This window comes from Pecten maximus, chromosome 12 (genome assembly GCF_902652985.1).
Source record: "Pecten maximus chromosome 12, xPecMax1.1, whole genome shotgun sequence".
In the NCBI taxonomy this organism is placed as follows: Eukaryota; Metazoa; Mollusca; class Bivalvia; order Pectinida; family Pectinidae; genus Pecten; species Pecten maximus.
In genome coordinates, this window is record NC_047026.1 from 18,204,688 (window position 1) to 18,227,175 (window position 22,488).

At 34.8% G+C, this 22,488-nt stretch overlaps 1 protein-coding gene across 2 annotated transcripts in view; it reads left to right on the forward strand.

Moving 5' to 3' along the window:
• The window catches only part of LOC117339869 (conoCAP-like), a 56,353-nt gene that overhangs the window by 28,105 nt on the left and 5,760 nt on the right, over positions 1 to 22,488 (forward strand). For both annotated transcript variants that reach the window (XM_033901578.1, XM_033901577.1), the window contains one exon: positions 8,309 to 8,767. In XM_033901578.1, coding sequence (XP_033757469.1) covers positions 8,309 to 8,767 — 459 coding nt within the window. The remainder of the gene's footprint in view (positions 1 to 8,308; positions 8,768 to 22,488) is intronic.

Consider the following 22,488-nt stretch of genomic DNA (forward strand, 5'->3'; position numbering starts at 1 on the left):
CATTTGAAAAGTTGGATTTCTAAATGAAAGCTTTAGAAATCCATTTTTTCAAATGGAAAGTGCGCAAAGATTTTCATCAAACTGGTCTGTATAATTTAAAACCATTTTTACGTAATACAGGTAAACGGAAGTTCTTGTGCGTAGTACGATCAGACAAGGTCGACATTTCCCGCCAATGGTTGTCCCGTTTGATATACTATATCGTCGACCCTTTCTAATAACATATGCAAATCTTATCAATTTGAGATGTTTGACCAGCGAAGGATGTCAGTTACCGTGGTCAGTAATGAATTATAGAACTAGGGTACAACGCTGGTCCGCCCCTACGCTGCATCCGTTTGATCGATAGGAGCTATGACAGAGCACGTGGGTACCGGCCACGAGGTTAACTATATGACAGGTGCGCGTTATGTAACACGTCTATTACATTATCGAGGCGGTTCGTGGTAATCTATATCTTTCCCTTATGCACCAAATATTCAGCATGACAAATACAAATATTGTGACGACATAAATGCATGACGTCACGCTATATCGTTTCTAAAAAGTGACATTCCGTCAATCATCATTATGTAGGCTAAATGAGCATCTGTAATCATTCTTCTTGAATTCGAAAATCGAATCTAAATCTCGTGTTCATGTAATATTACAGTAACCCTCTTATTAATTTCCGAATAAATCTATAAATACGCTACTTAATTGATTATTACATGAACATCTTTTATTTTATCATTTTATTGTTCTAGGGACGGCGATAGTTCAGTCAGTTAGAGCGCCGGCCACGTAACCTCATTGTGAATATCCGAGGTTCGTAGCTCGACGCTGACTACCCGTGTCGTTTTGTGCTTCTGGGAAAGCTGAGAAACGGGTCGGTCTGTGCTGGCATGATATTGGGCACGCCACTTTGCCCTAATTGCTCTGGATGGCATCCCGTATGTTGTTCAGTGAGGGTATTACCCTAGGGAAAATACGAGCTATACGTGTTCTTTGCACGTTATCAACAATCGCATTTCATCACGTCAACAATACCATGACGTAACTCACTTGAAAATCGGGGCCCTCATCGCGTCTGATCTTAACAATCCACTGTTTTCTGCGTTCTTGGGAAGACGGTGAAACGACAATTCATGCCGTCTGCCATCCCCGTTGCATTGCGGCACGCAACAGTGAAAGTTTGTTTTAAACGTTTTCTCCGCCATTGCTGTGGCGTCCGTCACTGCAGTTGTTGAGGAAGCACCCTCAACCTCGTTCTCAAAACCGAAAGTCGTCTCGCATGAATAGAGCCTATTCGATCACGTCATGTCAACATTTCCTTGTATTAATGTGACGTCAATGTAAGACACATAAGAGCGTAAACAGGGAAAGAGAAACCTAATCATACATCCCCATTGAAATGAGACAGGGGATTATCACATAATTCACAGGGTTATCCCGCGGTTGCCAGGTAAAAGATTAATAGAATCTTTCACCCCCTTGGGAGTGAGACAGGGGAATCTCAACCCGAGGGGAAGATTTTTAAGATGCCAAACACGAGGATTGCCGAGTGTTTGGCAGCTGAATGATCTTACCCCGGGGGTTGAGATTTCCCTGTCTCACTTCCATGGGGGTGAATGATGATTTTTTCTCTTACCCTGTTTACCCTCTTATGTATCTAATATTGACGTTACATCAATGCAAGGAAATGTTGAGGGGCGTGATTAAATTGTCGACGTGACGTCATTGTACTGTTGCGGTGACGTCATGGTATTGTTGACGTGACGAAATACAATTGTTTAGAACGTGAGAAGAGCACGTGTAGCTTGTCTTTTCCCTATGGTGAGATAAGAAAATCTCACCCCGGTAAAACTGCGGATATCCCTGTCCAGAGTAAGAGAATACTTTCTACCACAATACGCTGTGTTATTCCACTCTCAAGCCATTGTATAAATGTGCCGACTGTTGGATAAATAGAGGTTATTTAAGCATTGAACTGTTACCAAATGGAAGTATACAGTCGATATGAATACAATTTGGGTGACGGATAAATAGAATGTCGCCCGGTAGGGCGACATGAAATATTCATCTGTCACCCAAATTGTATTCATATCGACTGTATACTACCATTTGGTAACAGTTCAATGCTTAAATTTACATTCATATTTTTTTGTATTTACTGTAGCTTAAGACGCGTTTAAATTTGCCGCTTTCCCTATCACTGACGTCATTAGGTTCAAATACCGGAACAGCCGAAACTTCCAGAAGGATTAATATAGTCCCTCATGTCGTTATTAATAGCAAACACATACAATGGTTTTGCACAAATTTGGCTTTATTTTCTATTTCATATACGTTTGAAGATATCGTCAAATTATTTACAATTGCATAATTTCTGATTGTTTAAAATCCAAGCCGTTTTTCGGCGCAATTATATACGTTTAACATTTAGAAGTGATGCTGCTTTGAACGGGTATTGCACAGGGCAGACTCGATTCCTCGGAAATACTTAAGTTTCTTTCGACTGGATTTACGTTATTTTCAGAAGAATGTCAGTTCTTAAATTCTAAATGAAAGTCGTCTTGACAGTAGGTGAAAACGATTCCAAAGATATTTCGTTCGAAACAGATTCAAGTCTAACCGGTCAACTCAGTGTCGCTAACTTAGCAGACGATTTTCAACTTCACAGGGGCTCGATTTTGTAAGGTAGGCCTTTGACATCAGTGAATAACCACAAAACTAAAATCCAGTAGGTTTATGCCTACACATACACAACAGGAAACCATGTCGATACTCCCGAAATTTATACAAGATTTTTTTTTATAAATACTTTTCTTTTATTGTTGTCATGTCTTGCATTTCTGAAAATTCGGAACGAGCCCCTGTGAGTGTGACGACATTGACAATTTGATAATATTTCGTATAGATCTAGAATAACGCTTATAATAATTTCGTGTTGACTACATTTTTCTAATTATAAAATAATACTCTCATAACTTGTGACGTTGCTTTAAATGCTAGCATTCCAAAGCTCTCTAGACCGAAAGTAACTGGTGGCTATTGTTTAACCTACAACACCTGGAATTGTATTCCTACACTGACCGAATCACTGTAAATTGTAGTATACAGTCTCATGAATACAATTTGGTTTACTAACGACATATAGACAAATGCAACACAGAAAGTCGATAGAAACATAAGTGTTTCCGAGGAATTGAGTCTGTCCTGGGCAATGCCCGTTCAACGCCGCATCACTTCTAAATGTTAACTTATATCATTGCGCAGAAAAAACGGTTTCGATTTTAAACAATCATTTCTGACATTGAACTGCTTACAAATTGATTATGGCAAACAGTTATTCGCGAAAGGAATGTAAATTATATATTTCTTTTTAATCAAAAGTATCTCTACCAGCAGACGTGATCCCTGGACCCCCTAATAATTAAGTAAGGGCTGTACTCGACCTGTTAGGCCCTATTGATCATGATGTTTAACATTTCAGCGTGCCGCTAGGAAGAACTGTAAATAGTCCCTGTAGGGTTCCCAACCTATAATTGTATTTATGTGGATACAGAAACATCATAAATCTAACAGGAAAATAACAGTTCAAGACGTGGATAAGGTAGAAAAGCGCCAGAACTAACTACTTAGGTTTTAATACTTTATCTCTTACTCAGAATATCTTTCAATCTGCAGTACAGCGTCGCCAATGAATGAAATTATTTCCGGGCCTTTCGACCTTGAAGCCAGTTTTACATCACCACTAGTTTACTCCAGAACACGCGCTTAGCATTCACGTATTGAATATTAATAAGTTAAAATAATTCTCACGTACCCTATATATGAGATTTCTATAAATTTACATGTTGTTCCAGTGTGTAACATGTTAGAATGCAATGTGCTGAATGTGTTTTTATGAAAACGAAACTGTCAGCAAAAACTTCAATCAAAGCAGTTAAAACGAACAACAATCAAATTATCAGATAAATTAAAAATAGAGATTAAAGATAAATTAAAAAGAGAGTAAAACTTGAGAATTTAATAACAAAGTTGTTTCTTTAATGAAATATGTATGAAACGTTCACTCTTTGAGTAGACTAAAATATTTTGTCTTTGGTGTATAAAAAATTCGGAATATTAAACTGTTTGATACGGAATCTTGGTCCATTTAGATGTTAAATGTGTATAAAATTATATGAATTTCTAGCGGTTTTTTGCCAAATCATGCACGAGGCGGGTGTTAAATGAGGAGTGGTTTCTGTGTGTCCGTTCGGTCGTGTTCCAGCTTTGGATCTATAATGCGTCATTGCTTTGACACTGGGCTATAATAAAATGCTAATTGTTCCGACGGGGCATAGATTTAATGATTACGATATCAAACACATATAATGATTCGGAATGTGTTTTAATGGGGAACAAACTTTCTATAAACCTGCCGTGAAAACGTTTGAATTCCGGCACTGCTCAACCAACTCATCAACATAGACGTGATACTGACAATAATACTTCACTGTCGATCTAAATCGCTGTTTGCGCATCGGTTGTAAATATAATTAAATGGTTTGAAATAATTGATTATTATGAGCCTTTCTGACTCTCACTTAAAATATCATATTGTCTGTATTGATCAGAACTTCCATATATGATATTTGTTGTTGCTGCTGTTGTTGTTACAGTAATATAATTGCAGTTTTCTACATGTCGTGTCAATTGTTATCAGGACTATGAAACTGACATCCTCTTTGTGTCAATTTCAAGATAGTATTTCAAACAAATTAAACAGGATAACTTGAAATGCCGTCAGAGCTTTCGGTCTGTTTTTTTTTAATCGACGTCATTTCTAATAATAATACTCTTTTATCATAACTTTAAAGTTTGAAATAATTCTTAAATACTTTTAATCAAGAATCCGCTATCAGCCGTACATATTGAAGCTTCAACAAGCAGTGAAGTTCACCTAAATATATGAGTCCCAAACGTTTCAATGTGGACTGCGGATCAAATATGATTTCTTGAATGTACTAACGCAGACAGAAGTCAGAACAAAAATAATATTAAGAAGGAAGCAACAGTGGTTTTGGTTGAAACTTCATTAAAACATATAAGCGTAGATCCGTTAAATATTTTGCCAAAGCATGTCATCTCTATATATCTTTTTTTTGAGGGGGGGGGGGGGGGGGGGGGGGGGGGGTCAATAGTTTAACTCAAGCGGACAGTTTACCTGTTTCAGCAGGGTGTCGTCGATGAAGCATGAGATACTTACTCTTCCGGAACATCTGGTCTTAGTCTCCTTGTACGTTCTCAAAGGTCTCTGTACAAATGTAGATATCTTCATTACTATTTCTATGTCGGTCTTCTTTGTTGTTTTCGTAGTAAATCTTCTCAGCATCAATTATTCCCATTGCTATAAACAATCCATTTTCCATACCAACGAAGATATATTAGAGGGTTTTTTTAATTTCTGTTTATTCGGATATTTTTTAATCATATCTGTATGAAAATATTTGATCCAATTTACATTTTTTTCATAAAATGTTATTTTCGGATTATTTGTAAATCCGGTTATTCGGCATCATTAGGTGTTTAAATTGTCGATATTATCTATATAAAGTGCTTTCCTCAAAGAATGTATTGCTGCAAACGTAAAGCATGCACCTTGAGGTGCGTGAATTTGCAGGTAAGACTTTAATACGACTAACAAATTACACGTCAGGATATTAAACCGTTGGTGGAAAAGCTTGCTTTATGATAGGACCGTAAAACGTTTTTCACTTAAATGCTCCTACTGGTAAGTTCTACTCTTGAATATTTGATAGAATGGCGCCCGCTTTCATATTGTAAAATTGGCACGTTTGCTTTCCAGGGAATTGATCGATGTAGGAATTACGGTAAAATGTTATACTGAAAATAAGCAGAGGAAAAAATAAAATAAAAACAACATGAGACAGCCACCTGCTTTGCAATAAAGAGACAATACATATGTTGTTTTTAATAGTTAGAAAAGACTTTGAAGCTTTTAATCAAAATTAAAATGATTGCGTATGTGAGAAATCATGTCTAGTTTTCCTTTATTATGGGTTTCATACAAAGAATGTACATGGACATAAATATGACGTCATAATTTAATAATTAAATGTTGATATTCGGTTTCATTGTTTTGATCCATCGGTTTTCCGTTTCTTATCATTTCCGTATTTCAAGCTTGTAAATAATGAGCCGTTCAATTCTTATAGTGACATAAGTGGTAAATGATAATTACAAGGATAAATAAATATACAAAAAAAAATAAAAAATGAAAAAACGAAAATGAAATGAAATGAAATAAAAGTCAAGTATGTGCAAAAGAGATTTCCACAGAAACATTAGGAGGAGTGAAACATACATAATTGAATGATAAACACGTTAAGTCCAAGCTCTCAATGTGAGTGCATGGGTAGTGGCATTAAACCCGCCGGATAGATCAACGAGAATCAAACACGTTACATATATCTGAGTGAAATCATGACAACTTCAAAAGTCTTTAAAAAATGCAACTCTTGTTACACTGTAAAATTTTCCGTGAGCAGTTGACATCTATCATAAATTGAAAAAAAAAATGAAATGTTTGGAACAAGACCCTGAAAATCGGACCATGTACGGCATGTAAATAATATAGACGGGGGAAGCAGGGATAATACTATCGCGAATTAAAAAAATGGGGAGCATTCGATACCATCAGGCTTACATCTTCTAGCTTAGTACTAATCTGTCTCTGTTGGATATACGAGTAGAGCTTGGAAAACCCGTTATACTTCGAAGAGTATTATTTTAAGTTCAGAAGGCTATATATGATTGAAATGATTATTCATGTATTTTCCGACTTCTCCATTGGATTGATGATCACCTAAAGTAAACAAAATTAAAGGTTAGTATCTATATTTACAATATCTACTTTTCATAACAACAACATTCAAAACTTTCAATGCAAACATTTACCTTGCGTGATCGACCTTCAAAATTATTTTGGCGTCAAATTCATCGATGTACAATCGAATTTACAAAATCCATCGACAGAAAGCTAGACCCCGCCCACTGTCTCCATAACAACACCGAAAATAGTTTGCACATGTCAACACTTTTCTTCACCTTAGGTCGCAAAAATAATAGTTATGTAAGTATTCAATTGAATAAATAAATTGATAATGCTATTATATTGAGTTAAGGCATTGGTTTCTAAACAATGATTCGTGACACGTGGTTGATGGAAAGAAGTCCCCGATATTTACATATATTAATACGCGTAGAACTTGGTTACGTTCTACATTCAAGTTATTGATAAATAAACAGACTTGCTCTCACTTAAGTGACAATTGTCAATATTGAAAGAGAAATGATATTCGATATGTAAACAACAACAACAACAACAACAAATTACAACAACAACAAAAATAAAAATAAGTTCACCTTTTCATGAAAGCAAGCGAAAATTAACGTGGATAATGGCACACATGTATACCCATACATAGTTGTCAACCATGAATTAAATTACTGTCTCTCGTTCGTCTATATTTCAAATTAGGTTACAGCAATATATTTGTATCACCTTGGAAGGGAAACTAAAATGAGAACAATGACATCGTTTCTGTGAGTAAGTAAGTGTGTCTGCGTATGTGGTAAATTTGTACCAAACGCCCCCTCCGTCACTTCATCTGAAAAATGTCATTTCGATGTAAAACAACTGCGAAACAAGCTAAATCCTTTTTGTATCACTCTTGTGAGCCCGGATGTAAGCGCGTCTTACTGTAGGGGCAGCCGGAGAACGGAATATAACTCTCGTGGTCGGGAAGATGACCACATACCTTTTTGAATGTAATGAACTGGTAAATATATATATGATGTATTTACACTATAAAGTATTATCACTTCAAATGACATTTGTGACAGAGTTAGCTATGCCAGTTGTATCAAATAAAACATGTAAAATATTTAGGATATATAATGACATTTATCACATACACCATGCAAAAGATGAGGTCAAAGCTTTTTCTACGGCTCCATTTGTTAATATTTCATGCAATTTATTGTCTGGATTCGTTCTACGTTCTTCCAAAAGATACATTGTAACTTTATCGTCAGGATTTATTGTTTTTCTATGACAAATGTCTGAAGAGATATCAAGAACAATTCATAATAAAGACGACAAGTTATTCTCAAATATTTCAGAAAACCTCTTCTAGATACATTCAACATAGAGGAGCGAGAAACTAGCACACGATTGATAAGACATCTCTGCCGATTACGCAGTGGAGCAAAATAGAAAATACGTTTGTAATGAGAGCGTCCCTTTTCATTTCAGATTCTGTCAGAAAATAACGACGAGACCTACTACCCTTCAGACAGCACAGATTTGGACACCAGCGACCGGGCCGTGTCAGATCTGATTCGTAGACTCCAACCAGGGTCCGACGACATTAACAAACGGGTCTTCTGTAATGGTTTCCGTGGTTGTCGGGGTCGAGGGCGCAAGCGCACAATGGCAATGAAACAACAAAGGATACTTCCGGAGGAGCCACCCGTTCAGAAACGACCATTCTGCAACGGGTTTTTTGGATGTGCTAATGGCAAAAGGTCATCAATCCGTGTTCCTTCGAGACAACAGATTCCTGATAAGAATGAGCTCGAAACTGTTCAACTACCAAAACGACTGTTTTGTAACACATACGGATGTTTAAACGGCAAGCGATCATCTCTGTACAACACGCTCATGTCGAAGCTGCGCAGTGATAACCTAGACCAGGTGGATCCCAACCTGCAGGTAAGTCGTGGTAATCAGAGATTGGTGTTTTCGTAGAATATTTTACCTCATAAAAGTTTATTAGTGTATATTAAGAAACCAAATAGGGGGAAAATGAGAATTTTTATTATAAGGTAGGTCTACTTTAAAGTTGGCAAGTTCGACTTTGGGGAAACGTTCCGTTGGATAATGAATTCGGTAATGGGTTTTTAAGTACCGTATCATGATAGAGCTAAGAAATCTCAAGATTGAGCAAACTGGCCAATGTTTAAATTACAGTACTTATCTCATGGATTTTTTTTTTAAACTTTTCGCATAGGAAAAACATAACCGAATTCGAAAATAATCTCTTATTTCTATTTTTATTTCATAACTCCAAATATGCTTTCCTATTGACACACATATATTTCGGAATTTCCTTTAAGTAAGGAGTCACATATTGATTGAGTTTACGCAAATTTAAGCTTGCATTTTTAGTCGATGGTATTGAAGAAACAGGAAATTGTAAAAATTTGTTCATAATAATATGTCTCAATCATACTCAGAAAGACGTTATAGTTTTTCATATAAACAGTGTATATCAAATATATAAATTTGTGATTAACTCGTTAATTACATTGTTACATGGTGACACATAATGCAAACTCTACTTTTAGTTTCGGTTTACATGTATAATATACAAAGTTGTAAGATGAACAAGAAATTATATGACTTTTATGTTTAAAGGCAGGCACTATAAACGTTGTTTTTCAATGGTTCGCATTTTGACAATTTAACAAAAAGAGCAATTTTTTTTCGTTGATATTATGAAATTGACAATACTTTTCATGATTTATTTAGCTTTCAATATACCGTATAGCGGGTTGTTTTAGCGAATGTAAAATTTAGCGTTTTAACGTCAAAATTCAGTGGTTAATTTTAAGCGCGTTTAATTTAAGCGAGTATTCAGCTTAAAATTATCATTTTAGTAATGCAGAATTTTAGTACATTCATGAAAGAGCAGTAAAAGAGAAAGAAAATGCAACTCTATTGTACCATTTTAAAATATCAATTGTTGATTGATACATTCTTAATTATAAAATAAAACGACTCCCCATCTCACCCCACCCCCAACTCCACTTCATTTTTCATTTCAACATATTTTATTGGAAATCAAATGGATTGAACATCAGGCTAAGCCTATATTAAAGTTCTCTCCATAACATATTACATTTATTTCAAATAATTAGTATCTGGTTATCAGTCAAGAATGGAAATTACAGTATATATATATAGAAAGAGTATTTGTGAATAATATATAACGATAATCTTATGTATTTTCTTTTTCTTTATAATAATTTTCAAATCATTGTTAAATCTGCATGAGAACTTGTTTACTATGCAGGAGAGAGACAAGTGCCTGATCAACAAGGTTTTAGACTATAATGTCCATCTTGTAAATACCAGTAGTCTTCTACTCATGTGTTGACCAAACACGCATCTCCCTACCACATATAAACTGGTACCATATAAGAATTCAAAATAAAACATACAAGTGTCTAATTCTGATTAAGTCCAAATGTTCATACTCCATAAGGAGATAAATCAATTATACATAATTCCACTTCGTAGGATCAATTCAAACAAATACTACACTATATGTTGTAGGGGAAAAATATTGTCGAGTTAGTCGTTAGATTAGCCACAATTTGCACCTCGCTGATAATCGTTATACGGTATCTCTTTTTCGGGATTTTCATTATGTCCTCGAAAATAGAACCCCTGGAAATTACAACGTTTACAGTACTAGAAAAATTAGAGATGAAAGCTGATTATAAAACTGGCAAGTCGAATTGTGATGATTTATTTTTTATTTCCATTCAGACATAAAACTTTTACGATAGAACTTGCGTAATATTTTATATTTCTTGTGAATGCAATACTTTCATGTTGTGAACTTCTTTGTGAAATTGATACTGGAACAAACTCATTGAGTGTATTATTGCGTCATGATTGTCTTTCATTACTACTCATATTGCTACTCAATTGTAATAATGAATGATCTCCATTTGTAATATATGAATGATCTCCAATTTCTTACTGTAATTAATGTCGATTGTACTTTTGAATGATACATTCTTACGTCAGACTTAACTTTTGGACATGTTGGCGCATGTTCTTCATTGAATGACCTTCTAACACTGTCCAAATTTAACGCTAATTGCTTCATACCTATTTGTCCTATTTAGTAAATTTTGCAACTGAACAAACTTAACATTACTCAAACCATTTGCAAATCCAAAATGCATTGCAAAATGCAAGCAAAAAAGGGGATGCAATGAATAGGCGCTTATTTTTTCATTTTTTTATAGCACCATAATCCGTTATATGTACATAGATGTACGGTTATATCAAACATACGTAATAAACGGACTAACTACCGTCATTTACTTTGAGAAGTACCACTGTGTACCATATCGAGTAACTTTCTAGTTAAATATTTATGATTGTGGAATGTCTTATATCTGTAACCCACGCACACACACAACGCCAGAATAAATCCATTAGCTTTCTCCTTGATAACTATTTATAGCGATGTCACCTTTTTCAACAAAAGACAAAGAAAACTTTTGACCAATCCCGCATATGATAGTGGACACTACAAACAATAATAGTTACTCTCACTTAACCGAATCTTGCATCTGACACACGCATTTGTTAATATGTCATTAGTTTGATGAAATGTGCGTATGGCATTTGTATTCAGTTATATGAGAATGAAAAGTTGACATACATTGTGTGCATATCACGCGAAGTGTCATTTCAGGGTCATCTAAAAACAGTGCGTTGTGTAGGGTAATACGGCATGGTCAGAAAAGTAAGAGACGACAGTTTTGGAAACTGACAAGATTGACCTTAGCGCCATCATTTGATTTGTTGACTTGCCATGTTGTTGTTTTTTCAAGCTAAGTTTTTATGAGTATTTTCTGGGGTCTTTTTGGTTCCTAGTTACTCGCTAATTAAGTTTTGGAAGTTGATTAGTTATAATCGTCGTTAAAACGTTTAGCGTCTGTAGAAATTATTTCCTTATAACTTGGCGAGAAAACATATATTACCTTTCAACAATAACTCGTATTTCTTTTAGCAAGATACAATATTGTTCCCCTATAAAGGAGGCAAGAGTGGTCTTTATAGAAACATATTGAGGATACTGGCATAATAACGAAATCATAGTTTTAATTCAAAATTGCTTAAACCAGAGCAAATACCAACAAAAATATTTGCATACAGACTAATGGGGAAATTGGAATAAGTCCAGAACAGTAACCGTTTTCTGCTTTCATCTATGACACCGCCATACCAAAAATAAGATCTTAATTTGTCCTTTTTATTAGAACACTTTTTCACACTTATCCGGTATGTTGTAAAACGGCTATACATTGAATTGAACATGCACTATAAATAGTATATGCCTTTTGGCAAGAGTTTTCTGCAGTGGTCCATGAAGTAAGGATGTTGACACAATGTTGACTCATTGTATCCCCATTATTATCTATATTGTACTCAAAGGTCACCACATTGTTTCTGTCAATCTTAAAAGGTCATTGGATACTTATCTAACAATCAACGATGAATCAAACCAAATGTGTTTTAGATATAATCTTAAAGAGAACTATCCGAGTAGTAAGCATTTATGTTATGATGAATACATTAAACAATTTTAACGGATTCATGACGTTGATGTTATTCGATTATTCGGTGCTATTGTTGTAGCACCATAATCCGGTATACATAGATGTACGGTTATATTAAACAAACGTAATAAACGGACTAACTACCGTCATTTACTTTGAGAAGTACCACTGTGTACCATAAAGAGTAACTTTCTAGTTAAATATTTATGATTGTGGAATGTCTTATATCTGTAACCCACGCACACAACGCCAGAATAGATCCATTAGCTTTCTTCTTGATAACTATTTATAGCGATGTCACCCATTTTAACAAAAGACAAAGAAAACTGTTGTCCAATTTTGCTTGATATTTATATCTATAATTTTGATTTAACTGATGCTATAAGCGCTTTCGAAATAAACAAATATTTTTTATTAAAATTCTCTCAAAATAAAACTTTAAACAAAATCAGGTAGGTAAATTTTGCTTAAAAATGAACCTTCGGACAGTGACAAGTTGTCTATAAGCTCATAAAAAGCATATGTAAGAAATAAATATGATGAAAAACATTGTTCAAAATTTCGTCTTTACAATTATTTATATTAAAATATCTACTAACTCTTAATTTCGTGTTGCGATTTTGTTTAATTAGGTCAGACTAGTTATTGAGGTTGAATGAACGTAATACACCGTCAAAAATGTTCATAGTATTATTTGGGAAAGTATATGTTTTCTGATTGAAGCTTAACGCAATTAGCAACACATTCTTTTGAAGCTTGCAATACTTGATATTTGATGATATACAAGAAGGTGATATGATTCACATATTTTACTAAGACGGATCGTCACGAATTACTCCGTAAAACCCAATGACAACATTTTCATCCGAAATCGGGGCTTACTTACCATAGAACCAATTTTGGATGTTTTTAGAAAGATTGCTACACGATTTTTGTTATCGTTATAGAGATATATACGGTATATATTTGGTATAGTACTAAGCCTTTGACATAATGAAACAATTCTCTCTCATAGACAAAATCAATATTTTGCATTTGTATTATGTTATTTTTACATGGCCGGGCTTAACCTGAAAAGGAATGGATATCTGATTAAAATACATATTATGATACATACCCAAATGCAAGTGATTGTTATATTTAAGTTTTGACAACAATTATGTATTGTAAATATGGATTGTCACCAGAAAATCAATGATAACATCATTACATCTCTCCGGATAAAACTACAGAAATTACCATTCGGGAAACCTTTAAAAGCAAACATTATATTTCTATGTTCAATATTAATATTTTATGTTACCGTAAATATTATTTGTATGGTTTGTTTAAGCGATCAATTTGAATCACAAAAAGATTCCTTTTCAACACAATTATGGTAAATTTTACCAAAAATGTCCATTTCAAAACATTTTTAAGATACTCGTTAAAAGGAAATGTCCATTTAAAATTTTTTTCTCCAAAGTATGTCTACTTCATAAATGTTTATTTCAGAGCATGTTCATTTACATCAGTTAAAAAAAACGAATTAATGTATTGTAATGATGTATACATATATTAACATATATATAAATATATCATTAATTGTTATCAACACTCGGTTAATGCTTTTGAGATCGTAAATATCACTTTAACTATGGCATTATATTCATAGAGTACAATTTGAACAGGAAATTCAAATATTAAATTGGCTCTAGTAATATACACAGTATATCACCCGCCATACAAATCATGATCAAAATCAGGTTAGGTCACAATTTCAAATTGGGGTTTTGGTGGTGACAACAAAATCATTAGGCATTAAAACAAGCGGCAAGCACGTTTGCCTGGATATCGAATGGGAAATAGAATATTTCCAAATAAGGTCATGATGGCAACCATGAAACTACTTCTTTGTCTTTATGAGTGTGTTGTGAATAGAAATGTCTCGCTAAAGTTAGGCCGTGTATGACTCCCTGATGTCGATTGGCCGTTAAACTATACAAAAACAGACAAATCCTAATATATGTTAGCTTCATCTTTCAACGAAAATCGTGAAAATGGCACGAGACTAAAAATTACTATACATGCAGTAATTCGATAGTGTACTTTTAAGCGTAATAGGCGCGATAGTTCTGGATACTGGAAGCATTGAAAATCGACCAAATATAACAGATAATTTATTCCCCTAGGTTTGTCATTAAATCCAAACATTCGGCTGACATAGGTGTAATAGGTCCCTTGGTGAGCTCCCGATAACTGCAAAATTATTTCATCGCTTTTCATTGGTTATAAATTATGAATAAATGCAATCCATATAGATAAATGATGCTTCAGATGATGATTTATTTTGTTTCAAGTAAGCGACCTAACATACTATCTAGTTACATTGATCCTGGTATGAAAGTTGATCATTGTTTAGTATAGACAAACACGTGTCGCGGCCGCTATATAAACTGTTAGAGCTCATATTAACTTTACACAAAGGTCGGGAAATACTATTGTTTAGAGGATTTCATAATTCATACGATTTTGTCAAACATGTTTTATAGATGGACACCAAAAAATCAAAAATCAGAAAAAAAGAATCGGCCTGGTACATTACAAATCTAGCAACTCGGATTAAGATGCACTTTCCCGTTATGATGATCAACAAAAACCTAACTATATCTTCTTTCAGGAAACTAATTTACATATGTTTAACAGAACCTACAGTTTCAATCATCCTATTTTAGGAAATCACTGTAATAAAAGAGACCAAAAAAAATGACGGGAACATGACTATGTAATTGCTAGCAGATGCTTATCGCTTCGTGTATTGTTTCCTCAAACGAATATCACCTTAACAACACAGAATAACTGGTTTATAAAACAGACCTCGACATGATGTTATGTTTAACTATTCAGTAAACGCGATGTTCATTAACAGCACGCCATTCATTAATGGTATGTTTCTGTGAATTTTGTATTGAGCAAATGATCTACAGATATTCTTGACAACAAGCCCAGTCATTTATGCCGTAGCTGCATATTTTGGATTGAGACGATAAGGCCTGTAATTAGCATTCCTTTTTTCAATGGGATTATTTCCACATGACAACACACAATTCTGACATATATGTTCTTGCTGTCTACGTATCCAATTCAATAGAATAATAATTATTTTATATTCAATCATTCTTACTTTTAGAAAATATTGTTAAAAGAGAAAATAATTAGTGTTTTAAAGTATCCCCTCCTAAGAATGTGTCAATAGATACTCATCCCGAATTGATTTGATATGCACGCATTAGGTTTGACATGCAATGTTGAATGTTGAAGCGATATACGCCATTAAAGGGATCGACCGTGCATTATACAGAGCCAGCCATGTATGGAGTTAACTTTGTTTTCACTATGGAGCCCCATCGTACTTGACAATACTGTCAACGAGTGTGATTTGAAGTATACTAGCATACCATTAAGTGTGATCATATTTACAATTACATTCACATAAAGTGTATCTGTATTACCATTACAGTTACAAGTTATACATGTATATTTTCTTAAAATATCATTTATAGTATAAACACTATATCTTGGCATGAAGTTATTATAAACTTGGCTAAAATTAATTTGAAATGTTATAGAAATGTTGACAAGCGCTGAATCGTTCTTGCAGTTAAAATAACACACATATATCGAAATATCAAAAATGGGAATATAAAAGAGGCTTTTCATAGGCATTCACAGGTTTCTATAGATAACTATAGTTGTTTTGTTGATGCCTTCAAATCTTTTAAAAAGGAAAAGAAAAAAAAATCGAAAATAGCATATATAGCATTGGACGGCATACTACAGATCAATCTCAGTAATTATATAACAAATCATCCAACCCGGAGTAAAGACACTATATTCCCCATACAGATTCTTATGCTTCTATCGGCCTATTTAGGTCGCGTCCTATGGTCAACACTATACGCCCTAAGCATCACTGACGAGTGCTAGAAGGTCGACACAGCTGTATGATGTCCCTAACATCATTGAGGAGTCCTAGGACGACACAGCTGTATGATGTCCCTAACATCATTGAGGAGTCCTAGAAGGACGACACAGCTGTATGATGTCCATAGCATCATTGAGGAGTCCTAGAAGGATGACACAGCTGTATGATGTCCCTAACATCATTGAGGAGTCCTAGAAGGACGACACAGCTGTATGATATTCCCTAACATCATTGAGGAGTCCTAGAAGGACGACACAGCTGTATGATGTCCCTAACATCATTGAGGAGTCCTAGAAGGACGAAACAGCTGTATGATGTCCCTAACATCATTGAGGAGTCCTAGAAGGACGAAACAGTTGTATGATGTCCCTAAAATCATTGAGGAGTCCCAGAAAGACGACACAGCTGTATGATGTCCCTAACATCATTGACGAGTCCTAGAAGGACGACACAGCTGTATGATATTCCTAACATCATTGAGGAGTCCTAGAAGGACGACACAGCTGTATGATGTCCCTAACATCATTGAGGAGTCCTAGAAGGACGACACAGCTGTATGATGTCCCTAACATCATTGAGGAGTCCTAGGACGACACAACTTCATGATGTCCCTAGCATCATTGAGGAGTCCTAGAAGGACGACACAGCTGTATGATGTCCCTAACATCATTGAGGAGTCCTAGAAGGACGACACAACTTCATGATGTCCCTAGCATCATTGAGGAGTCCTAGAAGGACGACACAGCTGTATGATGTCCCTAACATCATTGAGGAGTCCTAGAAAGACGACACAGCTGTATGATGTCCCTAGCATCATTGAGGAGTCCTAGAAGGACGACACAACTTCATGATGTCCCTAGCATCATTGAGGAGTCCTAGAAGGACGACACAGCTGTATGATGTCCCTAACATCATTGAGGAGTCCTAGAAAGACGACACAGCTGTATGATGTCCCTAGCATCATTGAGGAGTCCTAGAAGGACGACACAGCTGTATGATGTCCCTAACATCATTGAGGAGTCCTTGAAGGACGACACAACTGTATGATGTCCCTATCATTACTGAGGAGTCCTAGAAGAACGACACAGCTGTATGGTATCCCTGACATCATTGAGGAGTCCTAGAAGGACGACACAGCTGTATGATGTCCCTAACATCATTGAGGAGTCCTAGAAGGACGGCACAGCTGTATGATGTCCCTAACATCATTGAGGAGTCCTAGGACGACACAACTTCATGATGTCCCTAACATCATTGAGGAGTCCTAGAAGGACGGCACAGCTGTATGATGTCCCTAACATCATTTAGGAGTCCTAGGACGACACAACTTCATGATGTCCCTAAAAAAAAGTTCTACGAGATTATTTCGAGATTACTGTATCTAACTCTTAATTTGCGTTGAAATGTGTTAACATGTTGTATGTAATTTGTACAATTCTCTAAAATTGAATCATCATGCTTTAACTTCTAAACAAATCTAACAGAATAAAATGTTTATAATAAAAATATGTGTTTTGTAGAAAATTGTTGAATTAAATTCTTGTCATTCACTTTTGTTCGAACATTTTTTCACTCTCGTGTTAATTAAACCCAATACACTATCATCGCATTATCTATTTCTATACAGATGATACTATCCGCATCGTATAATGCTTTTGTGTATGGCAAACATTTATCTGGGATAAGCCTTACACGTGTAATGATGAATATCGATATGTATACTGTATAACCAATAAGGTATGCATGATCACTCACCCATATATTTGTCGTACCATTTATTCATATTCAGATCGACTGCCTGCTATAATCAATGCGTGATCGATTCATGTATCATTCATACATTTCGTCTGGCTATCTAAGTCCCAAAAGCAGAAAGAATACCAGGGAACTAATTACAAATGCAATAATAAAATTAATTACATGTGTACTTTAACTCTCCCTTGAGCAATACTGGTATATTTTATAGTACCTGTTTAAGTAACGGTTTCTGCGCCACACATTTCATTCAGTTATTTTGAATGTAAAATGGCAGCTCTACGCCAATACACGTCCTGTAATGCTTCCGGTTTTACGTATCATAGACGTGGTCTCAGCCTATCTATCAACGCAAGTCAATTTGATATGTACCATTTGTAATAGTTATTGAATTGTTAATTTCTGTGTTCAGTAACACCTTCAACATGATGTTACGTTAGCCTTGTCAAAATGAATGATCGGCCTTTCAATCACAGGACGCTTTTATCGCGATTTCCTATTATGGTAGTATCTAGTATATATCAAATGTCAGTCATTACTTACATAAATGACAGAGGAATACTGGCGTGCAACCAAAACAATAACCCTAACCCTAACCCAGAACAAACATATAAATTCAACACTGAGACCTTTGGAAATACATGAAGACTATGACAAGGTGTTCCAGTAGAGTGAAGTATAGAGGTGCCATCTGCTTCATCAATGACACCTGTCATTTAAACTTGGTCAAATCCATGTAAAGTAACGTTCTCGAAATCTGAACCACGGTGGTGAATATTGTTTATGTAATACAGTATGACGTTAGATTAGTTTTAATACAATAGTTATATAAACTGAATGTTTTTTAACGAAACGGAAAAACCATTGAAACATTAATTTTCTACAGTTTATCCCAACCTTGAAATAATTCGTATTTTATCATTAGATATATTAACATGTATTCGTATGTGTCCGTTATATTTACAATAAGCTGTTAGATTGATCACTTTGATGCTTTTTCCAGGGTTAGTAAGACCTCTATCAGACTTGCGTTGATCAGAACACTTAATCCCTCGTTCAGTATTAATTTGACCGAAATGCCCAAGCAAATCAGGGATCGAGGCGTAGATTTATACTAACATGACAACATCTATTTCAAAGTTCGTAATACAAAGGCGTAGATACCGGGCTCTCGAAAAAGTGTAGGTCAACTTTATAACATTGATATAAAACTTATATGCTAATCAACAGGATAGTCGAGCGATAAGTATTACTAATCAGGCATTTTTTTCAAACGAACGTCATGAATATATCTACAATATAAAGTCCTTAGCACCAATTTGTAGAACTTCTCAAGTAATTTCACTGTTCCATATAGTCATCCTTTTCGTTAGATTTTTCGAAAGTGTACTAAATATAATATCTATAATAGACTCTATATGTTTTGTTGAATACCATTTACAGAATGCTAGGACATTCTTGGCCTATCAATGTTAATGTCACTTACACTGATGTTACCAATGTACCCATATCATTTGTTTCGACATAACAGCTACAAAGTGATCTATTCCAATTCCCTTGTTGTGTTTTCTTCAATCTGTTACATGGTATTTATCTAACTTAGCGATTCAATTTAACACATGGTCATTGTTATAAATATTGAATACATAATTTAAATATGTCAGTCATGGAATTAACACGTCTTTATTTGGATTTTTTTTTTTTTTTTTTCGTTTTTGTTAACGTCAAACTCCCTGTAACAGCAATATTGCTATTTAGTCCACAATAACTGTTTGATAATTTTGTTCTATCTAGGATCATGATCATTCTGTTATGAGCGATCGGGCATAGTTAAACATGTTGTCTACTGATGTCCGTTATCCAAATCATATAAGTTTCATATGAGATCAATATACAATTTCCTTTATTGAATTGTCACAATAGCGCAAAGTTTGTTGTACAATAATGCAAGCTGTACCTTGTTCAACTGAGCGACGCCGTTTTAGAGCACTATATCAACGGCAGATTCTCTCAATTGGCTAAAGTGATAATTACAATGTGTAAAACTGTGATAATTGAATACCTTCTCAACTTTTGTAAGATTTCCTAACAATCTGTGTTATATAGCGTTATCGTAATGAAATGTTACGTTATATCAAATGATGGTCGTGTTTTTGGGCTATAGTTCTGTTATCTATAGCAACTGATCGGTGGGTATACTGACGCCATCATTAACGAATCACATATTGGAGAGAATGTTACATAAGATGCAGTAACTTGTGCCAAAGATCCTATTTGTCTCTACAATGACATTAACATATAACTGGAAGGAACGGTAGCGATTCACACTGAGATATACAACAATTGTGTGCATGTAAGTGTTATAAACGTTTTTATCACTCTCTCTTATGATGTGATATGTGTTGTTAAATTATATGCAAATCTACCGCCAAATTGACAGCTTTTGGATATCTATGTTTTTGCTCTTTTCTTGTGTTGTTGAACTATTGATATATGCGTCTAAGCAAAATGGTATCACCTCAGTATTACTGCCTTGTCTATTTTTTTTAATGCGTTGCAATACAGATATGTCGTAATCTAACTGACTGCAGACTTCATCTTGTTATCAGTACTACTTACAACCAATTCTTCTATTTCAACTCCTTTTCATTGGACGAAAATAATTCCATGTCCGAATGCGATTTGACAATTAGAATGGAATTTCTCTTGAACTCAAAATGGCATGATTTTACATCTAAAAATATCTGGATGACATTGTTGGAATATGCATTGTTCTTGAATTTCAAAACATGCATGACTGCTCGCCAATATTTGGATGACCTCTCTTCATATGGCATGAATAAAGCAAACAGCTGATATTTTCATCTCTTAATGGACATTTTCGGATGACGTCTTTAACTTTAGATCTGGTCTGATAGTGACCCCATGACGTCATCGAAATCATTACGTCAAATCCTTGCTGCCGACGAAAGCGACGTGGATGTGTCAAATTTATCCTTGGAACCATCAGAAATGGAACCTGATGCCAGACAAAATACTCCTCAATGGTGTAAAAACTGTAACCTTGTTAAATTCATCATGCCACAATTGTACGAGTATAGAAATAAGGACGCTATGATATCGAAAATAAATACTGGACTCGATAGTACTGCAGAGATGTCACGTGAACCGATGACGTCAGATATTCTTGGAGAAATACACAATGAGGGTTTGCTCTCGCCAGAGGAGACGAGCCAACATGTTGACAAAATCAAAATTGACAAAAAATGCAACCCAATGTCAAGACGAAGAGCCTCTTGCCAGTGGTAAGGAGTTATTTTCAAATTAACTACGTCCAAACCAAGTACGGGATAGCACTGTAAGTTTATGTTTCATGTTTTGTTTGCTTTACATGTGCTGTCCCCTTAAATGTAAATGGCATCATTAGTGTAAACCGTATTTCATTTCATTGAATTATAACAAACAATGTAAAGATATAAGAAAACAAGTTGTTGTGAAACTCGCATCAAAATGAGCAGAGATAATAGAGAAAATAACTTCAACACACTGCAGCTCGAAGTAGCAGTATCCTTTCAGTATATTTGTTGGTAAATTTAAACTTCAGTGTGTTTAGAAAGAGTTGGAATACTATTTCATAAATATCAACTGAAGTTTGCATCGCAAATAGGATGTCATTTTACCGATTACATTATAGTTTCATAATTTCAGCCACCCGAAAAATAGCCTAGCATCTAGATATTTCTCACAAAGTTTCGCATATGTCGTATATGAACAAATTATTTGCATAGTTTATAACTGAAGGTGATTGTTTATTTTAAACAAGGAAGTGTCGACTAAAAATGCATCAACGTGTTTTTCTATAGTTATTGTTTTAGAACATACTACAAGTAACTATGTCGTATCTATAAGAATTTGTTAGCGAGATTATTTCAACTATGGATGATTTATGGCTTACTAGCGTTCGTTGTCAAACATCATTTTGTTTTACACTATATTTACACCGAATGTCAAGTACATCTTTTAAAGAATTACATAGAAGATACATATGGCGATGCATTTTTATTTGCTTTAAATCTATATTATTTAATTAATGATTGTTTGTTTTTATATGGTATATACGGGGATGTTTGTGTCGTTTAGATATTGATATATAACGTAAGAAAGAGTCTACGAACATTTTATGTTTTACAGAATGGAAATACCAGGACATTTACGTTATATCATTGTATGACGTATTGAAAGACAGATTTAAGTAGTCCAGACTCATAACATGTTATGTATCGATTATTTACACACGACTAGCCAAACAGAATACCAGTAGCTCGAAAACAGTTTTACTATTTATAAAT